At 42.6% G+C, this 12,504-nt stretch overlaps 1 protein-coding gene across 4 annotated transcripts in view; it reads right to left on the bottom strand.

Moving 5' to 3' along the window:
- Positions 1–327: 327 nt before the first annotated feature.
- PRICKLE1 (prickle planar cell polarity protein 1) overlaps positions 328–12,504 on the bottom strand; it is a 56,804-nt gene continuing 44,627 nt past the window's right edge. For 3 of the 4 annotated variants that reach the window (XM_015854686.2, XM_015854677.1, XM_015854695.2), the window contains exons 2-8: positions 10,685–10,864; positions 8,348–8,461; positions 7,386–7,523; positions 6,363–6,566; positions 5,622–5,808; positions 4,613–5,476; positions 1,755–2,614 (exon numbers count right to left, since the gene is read on the bottom strand). In XM_015854686.2, the coding sequence (XP_015710172.1) occupies positions 1,755–2,614; positions 4,613–5,476; positions 5,622–5,808; positions 6,363–6,566; positions 7,386–7,523; positions 8,348–8,461; positions 10,685–10,804 (2,487 nt within the window). In that variant the 5' untranslated portion in view covers positions 10,805–10,864. Of the gene's footprint in view, positions 2,615–4,612; positions 5,477–5,621; positions 5,809–6,362; positions 6,567–7,385; positions 7,524–8,347; positions 8,462–10,684; positions 10,865–12,504 lie in introns of all 4 variants that reach the window. The other variant, XM_015854670.2, reaches the window with a different exon arrangement.

Genomic DNA, 12,504 nt, shown 5'->3' on the forward strand with positions numbered 1-12,504 from the left:
TGTCCATTCCATCCTTAATGTCTAGCTGCTTTCATTCCCAAACTTTTTATATCCTTAAAAATGCCTCAGTTCAATGTGCCAGTTTTGTTTATGCAAGAAGCACCTGTTTCTTCATTAGCGACCTGTGTTCTGGTGGTCAGACATCAGTATTAAGTAACAGAATCCTGCTCTTTACTTAAAATAAGCTTCTCTCAATGCTTTAACTTGAAGGTGAGTTTGAGGCAACTACTTGACCAGCTTGTCTTCTAGGACAACCCTGCGTCTCTCTCCCCTGATGTAAGCAAAGATGGAGATGATTCTAGAGAAAAGAGGGGAACAAGAAGAAAATCCACATCCACAGGAGTTGTGTATTTGTTGTATGGATATATTCCAGGCTTGTGTGGTTTTTACATTTATATAGTTTACATTTTGCTTGACCCATAAATAACACTTGCAAGATTAAGAGGGCCATAGTTCGGACAGTATTTACAGAGCCCCACCATGCATACAGAGCTTTTAATACCTACTAGACAAAATTAAGCTGTTTTGCACTAAACGTTTTTCAATATTTTTAAACTCCCTGACTAAAATACAAGCACTATTTCGTCCATAATGCTGCTGTTAAACCCCTAACAAATCTACTTTGATATCGTAACAAACTTCTTCAAATTCAGGGATATAAAAATATTCAGCTTTTAAAAATCTTAACTGTACAATATGTACATCAGTATTTGCACTGTTAAATTATGAATACATTTAAGCCTATGAAATACTACGTTATAAATAGCAATTTTTTGGATTCAGAATCGTAACTAATACATTTTAAAACCTGGATAATGCATCTGAAAAGACACAATTTTGGAGCCCAATCCTTTAAGCCCTTATGAAACTGTTTGTTATGTAAGTAGATTCATTGACTTAAATGGGGTTACGTGCCTGAGCAAAGGATTCCACCATTTGTACCTTTCTCTTTCAGTGCTTTGTTGCGGAGGAAATGACATAAAAGCCGTCATTGCTCTCTGGTAGTCAAGTCCAATTCCAACAGCTGAATTAATCTCTTCCTTTTAACAGGCACCAAAAAAGCTTTACACAGGATGTAGTCATTTTAAAAAACAACAAAAACTGGAAGGAAAAACATGGAAGTTAAATGTGTAAACCATCTGCTGCTTTAGGGTGTATCGAGGCCTCAAGCATTTCAGCTCTCACAGTCTGATTTTTAACACCTTAACAGGGGGATCTATGGAAAAGCAGCTCCTTCTGAAGTTAAAGAATAATAATAATTCCAGTTTTTGTAGGGAAACGTCAAGGAGGAAGAATGAGTTTTATCAGTGAGGAGAGGGCACTGTCTGTAGCCATCTGTTTGATGGAGAGAAGAAGTTGAGTATCACCCTGTGTGGGTGTGTACGGCTACAGTACAGGACTGATGGTTTTATCTATTGATCTCCATTGAATCCTCTCTCTCGGGTAACTGAATGTAGGTGAATAGAGAGCTTAATATAATGTCTACAAAAAGTCTTTATCGAGAACGCAGTAACAGTATTTTGACAGCTGAAACACCGTATGTAAACCTAGCGCAATCTGAACACATCGTCATTTGGCAGTGACGTTTCCCAATGTTACTTTACTCTCACAATGTAAACTCTGAATGCGTTATCAATTAAACTGGCAAAGCATTAAGAACCTTAGCAACTTGCCTAAGTATGATTATTAATATAAAAAGACGTGGTTCAAACTGTAGCTAAAGTTGACTGGTCTTCCCAAACTGTTAAAACAAGTTAAGAAATAATGCAGTTTTTCCCTTTGTGTCCCCTCTTCTTCTTCTTTGATTTGGTTGTCCTTTGTCCAAACTGAGAACTAGATAATGCAGTAGTTGGACCAGAAAGGTCATCTGTGTAGTACGGATATCTCAGTGACCGTGGCTGTGGAATTGGCTGTCCTAGGAAATACCCTTCCTCTTCAGAATCCGATGATGAGGATGAAGTTGAGCACCAGGAGTCATCTTCCTCACCGTATAATCCAAAAAATTTATCAACCGCCTGATTCCTCAGTGCATAATCAGAGCTGGTGTGAGCATACCGGCCATACAGCTCCGCATTTTGAATGTAGGCCCGAAACTCACGTGAGCTTTTATTTGGAATAAATTTTTCATGATCCTGAGGTGAGTAATAACGAAACCTCTCTTTTGGAGAGTATCTTCTTTCTGTGGCCAAATTAAGTGCATTATCTGAACGAGATTTCCTACTTCTTCTGCGATGATGAGAAGGTCGGCTCCCACGTTCTTCAAAATGATAAACGCGCCTACGAGTCCGTTCACTCATTGGAGGCTGGCGAACTTCAACATTCTCGTAACTGCCGTTATCGATAACATCATCTGAAAACTTGACTTGCTGTGGTCTAGACTGGGATTTAGATCTTCTCAGTACAGGCATATGTGCTGGCTTTTCCTCTGGCAATGCTTTTTCCTGGCACAGCTCTGAGCTCAGACTCTTCAAGGACTCTGTGCTCCGATGGAGCATTGAAGAATTCAGAGTTCCCATGTTGCTCATCTTCTCACAGTCCTCTACCTCCAGTTCTTGGAAAGTTTGCAAAGAATAGAGAGATGGCCGTGGCTTGCTTTCTCCATCCATTGAAGCCCCTGTGGTGGGAGTGGAAAAAGAAGGAAAGAGTATTATTAGAAGCATATCAAAGAAATAGGTATTACAATGAAATGTTGAAAACACTTCACGAAAGCAGACTTAATTAGTGTTAGACAGTGGGCACAAGCTAAAACACAGGAGGTTTCCTCTGACCACTAGGAAACACTTCTGTGCTGTACAGAGATGGAGCACTGGCACAGGCTGCCCAGAGGCTGTGAGGTCTCCTCCTTGGAGATCTCCAGAAGCCATCTGGACGTGGGCCTGGGCACCCTGCTCTGGGTGTCCCTGCTGGAGCTGGGGCTGGGGCAGATGGACCCAGAAGTCACTGCCAGCCTCAGCCATTCTGAGATTCTGCTCTGTGAAGCTATTACCAACAGGACTAACTTCACATAAGAGTGAATAAGTAAGTATTGGTTTCACTTTCTTTAAGACCTAGCTAACACAAGCATTTCAAGAATGGAAGAAGTTGAGTGCATTTAAAATATTTAAGCAGCTCTTACATGTGAAAAGCTAAGCCTCTAAGAAAAGAATTACTTCAAATTATTCTATGTAGATCACTCTGATGGTAATCCCCCTTACTGATTTCTGTGGAAACTACAGCAGACATGAAGAGCACAATAATGCTGTTCTTCAACAGTCACCACCACAGAAGCCTGCATGCTGTGCACATAAAAATCTGCCCCAGCAGAGGTGACCTTCTGTTGCTGTTCCCACTGCTGAAATGCACCACCCACCACCTCAGTGTGCTCACATCCACTGCTTGGTCTCCATCAACACCCAGTAAAGTGTCGATGAATGTCAGTGGGTGCGATACTTTTTTTTTCAGCACGGAGGAATTCAGTGACACCCCTTTGCTCCACACACGCTTCCATGTCAAGACTCCATTGAGTCACACTGCCCCTCTGCTGCCATCTGTCTCACAGCAACAACATGGAATGGAATATTGGTGGGAAGCTTCAACCTCCACTGAGGCTGAACGCCACCACCATCAAGGGACAACATAATAAAATACGGGACATTACCCTCAGAGCAGCCCTCATGGAATCCACGCTTACCATTTTGTAAGGCTTAAAATATGAACTGCTCCTGGTATCGCTAAATTCAGTATTCCAGAACAAGAGTTTCCATTCACCCTTTAACACCCCCAAATGCAGCACCTGTGGTTCCTCCTTCCTTAACTCCTACACATAGCTCCTCTCATCATTTCCTTCTGAACTGCATGGGTAACGCAGCACATGGCTGGCGCTGACCTATATGAGTAGCTAGAATAATTCATGCTGCAGAAGGAAAGCAGTGTGTCTCTTTTGGCCAATTCTCAGGTTCTGGGTTTTTGCCTTGTTTGGTGTAATTTTTGTTGGGGAATAGGGATGGGAGGGCAACACACACAAAACGTGGACGTGCCTGACTATCTGACTTCTATCCTTTTGGCTAATTTCAGTCACATTTGTCAAGGAGGTTCACAAAAGTGGATTATCAGTTGCTCTTCAGTCAACAGAGAAAGATAATCTCATAAACCTTATTTCCTAAGGCTAAGAAGGTTACTACTATTTCAGATTTTCCACATACTTTTACAAGCAATTCAGGAAATCTACACTGTTTTGCAGATTACCTTTAAAATTATACTAGCAAAGAATGCAACTTCCTGTACTTAAGGTACAAAATTTGCTTGAAGCAGTGGTTTGAATATAACATGCAGAGTTCAAGACTGCTTTTACACTGCTTAACGTTGTTTATGTTGTCTGTTTAACGTTGTTTATGCTGTTGTCATTATAAGCAAAAAGAGAATTTAAGCAGAAAAGGATGTAAATAGAATTTAAATAGCATAAATAAATCTTAAGGAAGAATATCTGCTTGATAAAAGCTGTTGCTTACTTTATGTGTACCTCTTGCTGTGAAAGCTTTTTAAATAGCATAGATACAAGCTTAGTTCAAAATACTACAGTATCCTTACTTGATTAAGCTCCCCATCAAAACCATTCAGTTTCCCCTGCCATTACCTGTTATATTAGACAAAGCCAAAGAATCCATTGAATCCCGAACACTTTGTTCTTGCTGCTTCAGATCAGACAAACATTCAAGTGAACCTCCGTACCACGGCGTTTGGTCGTGTTTGTATCCCGATGCCCCATGTTCCATGTCCAGCTCCTGGATTTTTCTGCTGCTGGCAGGGCCTGGATGGCTGCCATATGCAGAGTCACCCAAGCCATCTTGTGATTGGGCCCAGTACATGTCTGATTGATATTTCTTACTTGCCAGGCTCGGGTTATTTTTTTTCAAGTCCAACTTGCTCTGGACCATGCTATCAGAAATCCAGTGTTCACTTGATCTGATCTCTACTTCAGCAGGTTGCTGGAAGAGGCTTTTATCACCGAACTTCAGAAGAAGTTGAGTCATGTAGTCTTCATGTTCAGCCCATTCTTCAGGGTCTTCAGGCATTTCTTGCTCCACTCTTCCTTTCCAGAAGTCTTCGTTAACAAAGCTTGCCTCTTGCCTTGAAAGGCTTAAGTCATCCAGCTTACGAGAAAGCGTATCATCAGCATTGTCTGAAAGACCAGGAAATTTATAATTGAGGGCTGGTGACAGGAGGAGAGACTGGCGGCACTGGTCAGCTGAGCGGCTGCTTTTTCCCATGCGAATGCTCCTCCTGGAATCTCTCGATCGAGCAGACTGAAATGCTGAATCCGAGGAATCGGAGGCATGAACGTCCTCGCCCAAGCTGCAGGTTTTTGAACAGTAGATCTGCCCTTGCTTTGGAAGGAAAGGGCAGCCAAGCAAAGAGGTCTTGCATTGAGCACAAGAAAAGCACGTCTCTGTAGCGTGCCAGTGCTGTCCATCATAGGTCATCTGAGCATGGTCAACACCTAGAAAGGGAGAAAAAGCAATGCTCTGGGTTCTCTCAGAAACTACTTGCAGAAATGACAGCTCTGGAATGCTTTTTTCTTTTTTCATAAATTGGCTTTCCCCAAGTTTGTAAGTTTAAGACCCAAAAAGGACATACATACATACCAATGTGCTCCCCACAGGTCTCGCAGTACTCTGCATAAAGCGATTCAAAACAGCTACAGCAGAACGGGCGCCCATCCTTCATGATGTATCTCTGCCCACCCAGGACAGTTTCACACTCGAGGCAGCAGAAGTGCTTCATGTGCCAGTGGCGACCTTCAGCTTCTGTACACTCATCAGCAAAAATTATCTTTGAAGAGATACAAATGAACTTTCATTAAAGTGGGGAAAAAACTCACCTCGGGACTCAGAACAAACAAAATATCCTATCTGCACAGTTAGCACATCAAGTTTATTTGTGGTTAGCTGGCTTTTGAGTGCCATGATAGAAGCAGCAATTTCCTACAGTTAATGTGGCATTTTCACCTTTTATTTGACAGCAAAGAAAGGAGAAAAATGTACTTTTTAAAGCAAAAAATTAAATGAGATCATAGTAACTCAAGAAATAGCTGCTATTATGATGACTTTTTTGAATATCCTTACAGAGTCTTTATTTAATTCAATTTGCAAGATTCATTTCTAAATACAAACAGGTACATGTTTTCTAAATACAATCCAGTTGCTTGTCATACTGCCATTTTGATGAGAAATTAAACACCCCTCAGCTTTCAAACACAGCTACGCACCGCAGCCCTCACAGCTGGAGGGAACACATCTGCTGTTAGCAATTGCCCAAGCAAATGATGCAGTTTGTTAACGGAACAATAACAGGTGGGAGAACTGAATGCAAAGTGTAAATTGTACCTCATCACAGGCTGAGCATCGAGGCTTAAGTAGTTCAGCATGGTGTCTGCCACAGTGAATCTTTCCATCTTGGTAGAAGTAGATGAGGTCAACAAGGAGCTCATTACACGTGAAGCATACAAAGCATGATGGATGCCAGCATACACCAGGACCAGCTCTCGAGGCAAAAACTGCAATTTCACCGCCGTTTATTTTTGTACCACACTGGGAACAAAATCAATAAGTGAACACACTTCCCGTCCCAGACATTTAAACCAACTTAAAACACCAAAGGATTTATTTCATGGAATGATAGAATGGCCTGGGTTGAAAAGGACCACAATGATCATCCAGTTTCAGCCCCCTGCTATGTGCAGGGTCACCATCCACCAGACCAGGCTGCCCAGAGCCACATCCAGCCTGGCCTTGAATGCCTCCAGGGATGGGGCATCCACAACCTCCTTGGGCAACCTGTTCCAGTGCGGCATCACCCTCTGTGTGAAAAACTTCCTCCTAATATCTGACCTAAACCTCCCCTGTCTCAGTTTAAAACCATTCCCCCTTGTCCTACCACCATCAAACCATGTAAACAGCCGTTTCCCTGCCTGTTTATACGCTCCCTTTGAGTACTGGAAGGGAGAAAAATTTTAGAGAAAATAATTTTATTTCGACATTCTGAGGAGAGGAAAAAAAAACCCCTTGGTTCTGTGCTGGACAAATTCTGTGTGTCAACAAAACTTCTGTGAAGAGAAGTTTATTTTGTACCCAACAATATTTTGATACAAACGCCTGTTTTTCATTTGTCTTCATTTTAATGAGAATCAGCGACAGAAGAAAATACGTCAAAGCCTCAGTTTATTGCTACTATCAAAGGTTTTTTGCTTAAGCAAGCACTACCTTCATTCTATTTATGTGCCATTTCAAAAACATCCTTTTTTTTGTGCGTGTTCAGGCACAGACGAAATAAGACCGCATTTACTACTGAGATACTGTAGTTATATATTATTGAGCCCACTGCTCGGCTTGTGGCTCCAGCAGTATTACCTGTTCACAGACTGCGTGCATCACTGCTCTCGAGAGGAGTTTAATAGTGCCTCGTCCGAGTGCCTCCTTTTTGCGCTGAGAACTAAACATCTGCAGTTCTTTCTTTTCTTCTTCGCTTAATGACTGGCAGTATCTCACCTTCCAGAGAAAAGGCAGGAGAATCTCACTTTAGATCCCGAGCTTTTAAAAGAGCATCTCAAAAAATGTGCTTATAGCATGCAAGAAATACAACAGGCATAGAGGCAATCAACACTAAACCTCAGCAGCTTGTCTTCTTTACCGTCATAATACAATACAAGCACAGTACAGAGAGAAATTTTGAGTTGCAAAATAAAATAAAACAACTGTGCTTAATGAAACAGTTGTCCGGGCAAGAAATAAGATTGTAAAAAAGCCAAGCCAAGAACTGCTGCTGCCCCAAAACAATGGAACTGACCTCAATCAGCCACAACATCCTTCTTTACTTTTATGGTAAAGCGCCTACAGCTCAGCACTGCAGTACACAGGATCTCGAGCGTTGACACCCCCGCCCCTTTTCTTACAAACAGCTTGTTTGTTATTTCCACTTGTACTCCAAATTACACCGCATATCTGAGATGCAAACCCTTTACTGTCACAAAGCATCCTTTTTGTGTGCTACAATGAAATCCCAAGAATGTGTAGGTTCCTGGTAATTGGTGGGTGGCTGCAAACACTATAAAGCCAACTTGTGTTCAGTTTATTGCAGTGACACCAACCTTCCCGACAAGAAAAGGCAGCGTCCTTCCAGACAGCTCTTATCTGCTCACCAGTGAAACGCAGTTAGACAACAGCCTCTGTACACAGCAGGCTGGCTTATAGGTTAGATGTGAGCACAAGAGGAGTTTCAGGCTTGTAATAAATACACAGACAGGTAATGCTCCACGTAGAAGAGGCAAGCAAGGCCTCACTCCTGACCATGTGTCCCTACGTTCCCTGTTTACCTCATTATCATGGGGCGGCAGCTGATAGAGAAGTTGTTTAATCCTGTGCTTCTCTCCAGGGCTGTTAACATAAGGGACCTTCTCCTCTGGCAGGCAGGCAAAATACAGCTGTACCTACACGGGAGGAACGGGAAGTCAGACCAGGAGACACGCAGCGCCCTTCAGCTACTGTTTTATCTCAAGTCTCATTACAAAGGAAGCAGGCTATGCTACATTAGACCCGTGACAGGGCCTGTGCTGAAAATACGAGACCCAGATGAACCAACTCAGCAAACCTGGCCTGCCTCTGATAAAACTAGCACCCAGCTGCTGAATTGCTTTTCTGGAATGCAATTTGCAGTGACAATTAGGGGGTGTCGTAAATTATGCACATTTAATGTTCTCATTACTCCCAGCCCCTTCAGGGCCGGTCAACAACCCTGTTGAAATTCCAAGTTTCCCTCAGCAATTTACCACACAGGGCACGAAGCCTTCCAGAAAACAGTCGCTATATAAACAAATTTAATTTGCTCTGCGCATTTTACACATTGCTGAGACAAAAGCTGTTTTGTAGCCTCCTGCTGATCAGGTTCACCCAAAGCATCAGCTTTCATTGCTTCCATGTGGCCTTTGGTAAGAAGGTGGAAACATCCTTCCCCGGGGAGGAGGCTGGATCCAGCCACATTTCAATCGGATGCAAATTACCTGCGAGGTTCGCACGGGCTGCATGCTTTTGATAAAGAAATCAATATTAGCCGTACACGCCTATCAATCTTCACTCTTCTTTTTTACTATTTTTTTTTTTTCCAGAAGAAAACGATGACAGGAAAACGGTAATGAACACTGTGACAAAGCCCCAATGGCAAAAAATATTTGTGTGGAACGGCTGCAGATTTATTGTTTTTCCTATGCAGTTTCCAGCTTGTCACGAGGCCTGGGGCAGTAAATAAGAGCCGACTATTGGCAAAAATATGACTTGCCATCCAGATGTAAATAATGCTTAGGTCAACAGCTTGTTACTGTGCAAGACAGATGAAAAAGAAGCGGCCATCAGTCACTTGACTCAGGAAGCAATCAAAATCATGTGGGAAAGGTTGCACAAAACGTTATTTGGCTTTCATTTAACCAGGTTTGTTAACACCAGAAGTCTACTGCAAGCCCGCTTATTACGGAGCGTATTGCAAGAAGTTGGAGGAAAAGATAAAATCACGCAATACAAAGACACAAAGACACTTTGTGCCCTTTTCGCAGCTTATTACCCTGTTCTCAATTTAAGTCATTCTTAGAAGAAAAAGTCTATCTTTAATGAGTTTAAACTATCTGGAATATGGGGATACTTTATGGAATGTATTTAATTGTTCGGACAGGACATTAACTTGCTGTCTGCCTTAAGGTCTGATTCATTGGGATTCTTATATACGCTTAAACGAACAATAAAAGGAATTTCCCTAAAAATAGCCCATCATTTGCCCTTCTTGCTGATATTACCTTATTCATTAGCAAGGAATTGTCTGCACTGCAAAGAGGACACATCCTTTGCACCTCCATCGCTGTGGGCTCTAAAAGCCTGGCAGCTGCCCAAGGGTGGGTGGCTCTGCCACACTCAACAAGTGTGAAGAAGTACCTCAGCCTACCTAACACTGCCTGAGCTCTGGGCCTCCCTGAGTGTACAGCTGCACTGCAGTGTCGGATAAATGAATGCTATTAGAGGTTCAATTTCATTTCCCACTGCAACCTCCTCATCAGTAGTTCTGTTTCTGCTGCCACTGTGACATAACACATACAGAAGGAAGGGGAGAGGGGAAGGCACAGCCCAACCAGCCCACAGGCACTGGCTGCAAAGAAGGTAAAAGAGAAATCCTGACATGAGCAAACGGCAGGCATACAATGATTTAAACAAGCATTAAATGCATTTGTGATTGTCATGGTGACAGAATACCCATGTTCTTATTGTCAAATGCCTAATAATTTGAAGAGCGGAAAACTGCAGTTATGGCCCGACCAAATATGACAGTGCCAGCAGGTACAGCATGAGTTTCTATTTGACCTAATAACTTAGTTCAAAGAGAAAGCACATTTCTATGCTACTTGAAGACTCAACAGTACATCTCTCCGTGGCACGTATTTATTGAAAAATCATGATTGGGAACAACTTTGTGTGTTTGCTTGTTTAAATATAAATGCAGTGTTGAGAATTATAAGGTCCCTCACGGCAGCCTCTTTGGAGTGGGAAACAAAACAAGGTGATGAGTTTTAGATGAATTGGAGTTTTTATAATACCAGAATGTAACAGACTTGCTACTGCTCCTTTAGGCAGACCTAATGAGTCATTTAAAAACGCAGAACAACAGCTGGTACCTGCTCTGGCCTGAGGCCCGGCGGGACCCAGGCATATTCTTCCAGGGCACAGCCAGAGTCGTCATCTGATGTTGAGCTTCGCTGACACGCAAAGACAAGATTGTTGGCTTTGGGCTCCATCTCCAGGGGCACAAGTGTGAAGCGATCAATGTTTCAGCTGCAGTTCATCAAGCAGTCGATCTGCAGAAAGAGATTAACAGAGCTTTAATAAATTTCAACATGTAAAGAGCGATTATCAACATAAATGATCCTACAAGAGTTTGGTATTCCTTGCATTGGCCAGAGCACCATTATTAGAGCATCGTTACAACAGGCCATTCAAAGGGATTTAAAGAGCTCTCAAAAAGGAAAACAGATAATGAAAAAATGAAAACTCTGCTTACTGAAGAGAAAGAAAAGTAGGCACCCAATACCATGTTTGGCAGCCAACATCTACTTCAGTATCAGGGGTCATCTTTGACACTTCTGCTTGCTTCACATGTAGTGTATACAGAGATAGCAGAGACTCAAGCAGACATTAACAAAACGAATGAGACAAGCTCTGTCTGAAGTCACTACTGAGCTAATAACACAGAACACATGGAAACTGATCGTCAAAACTGAAGAAGTTCCTGGGGAGAGACAGCTGTGCAAGTAGCATCCTGTTTTTACCAGGGCAGCCATAAAGCAGCGTCTGTGAGATTCCTTGTTTCGGCTGTATCAGAGCGGAAGGGTGTTGGTCCAGTTAAATATCTGAAATCCAATTATGGCAGATTAGGCTCTGCAAAATACATCATGATTGTTCTGTTAATTTAAAACCCTACAGGGAGATGCTTCTGTTGATTCACGAAGCCTACAAAGCTTGGTATCAGTGGGATCATTTTGAGTCACAACTGGCAAAAAGCTCTCGCCAACATCTGTAACTTTCTGCAGTAAAAAGCTTATTAAGATAAATATCTTACATTCATTCTAGCAGCAGTTCTTAGGAAACGTCAGTGGAATACGGATTACCAAAAGCAGAGAGGATGTTTTCTGCCAGGACAGGCATCCTGAACACCTGAGCTTGACTATGAGCTCGCCTTTACACCGTGTCATGCGTGAGCTGCACCTTCCCTGCTTCAAGCAAACTGCTCCCCTAAGCCAGCGCTTGAGAAACGTACCTTCTTTGTACACTTTGCTTTAAAACTTGTTTTGGAAACAGAGGCGCTGTTTTTTGGTGTGCTGCTGCGATGGCAACACATGATTACACTGCATGGCTGCACTGCAAGAGAAGATTTACTGTGTATCTTACGGGGCAAGCAGACCTGCCAACCTCCCCTTTAAGAACGAGCTGCTTCTTACAGAGCTTGTCAGGTATGGGGCACATTGTGGCAGTCGGACTCCAGCCATTGGTACACACGTGCACTGTCAGTGATGGGACAGTCATAGAGATCAGTCACGTTAACTGAATTCTGTTGTCTTATGTACTGTTAGAAAAGCGAGGACAGAAAGTCACGGACTGTCTATTGAAAAGGCAAAGTATGACTGAAATCAAAGAAAAAGCCTTTAGAAGCTCCATCCTGTGTACTTAAAATGCAAAGGCAGACATCCTTGTGCATATTACATTCCTTGAGTTAATTTCCTTTGGAAACAGGTGACAAGACAGCAAGTGATGCCAAACTGTGTCCCTGCCCACCTCCTGGTGTGAATGAAGTCAGCCACCAGGTACATTTGTTGCTACAGAGCCTGTAAGGCCGGGGGAGGAGGAACAAGAGGATACTGTCACATGGTTATAAGAAATACCACTAGCAAAAAAGCCAAGCAACAGAGCTGCCTACTGCAGGACAGTGATGCTAGGGCTG

Source organism: Coturnix japonica, chromosome 1 (assembly GCF_001577835.2).
Source record: "Coturnix japonica isolate 7356 chromosome 1, Coturnix japonica 2.1, whole genome shotgun sequence".
NCBI classification, from domain to species: domain Eukaryota; kingdom Metazoa; phylum Chordata; class Aves; order Galliformes; family Phasianidae; genus Coturnix; species Coturnix japonica.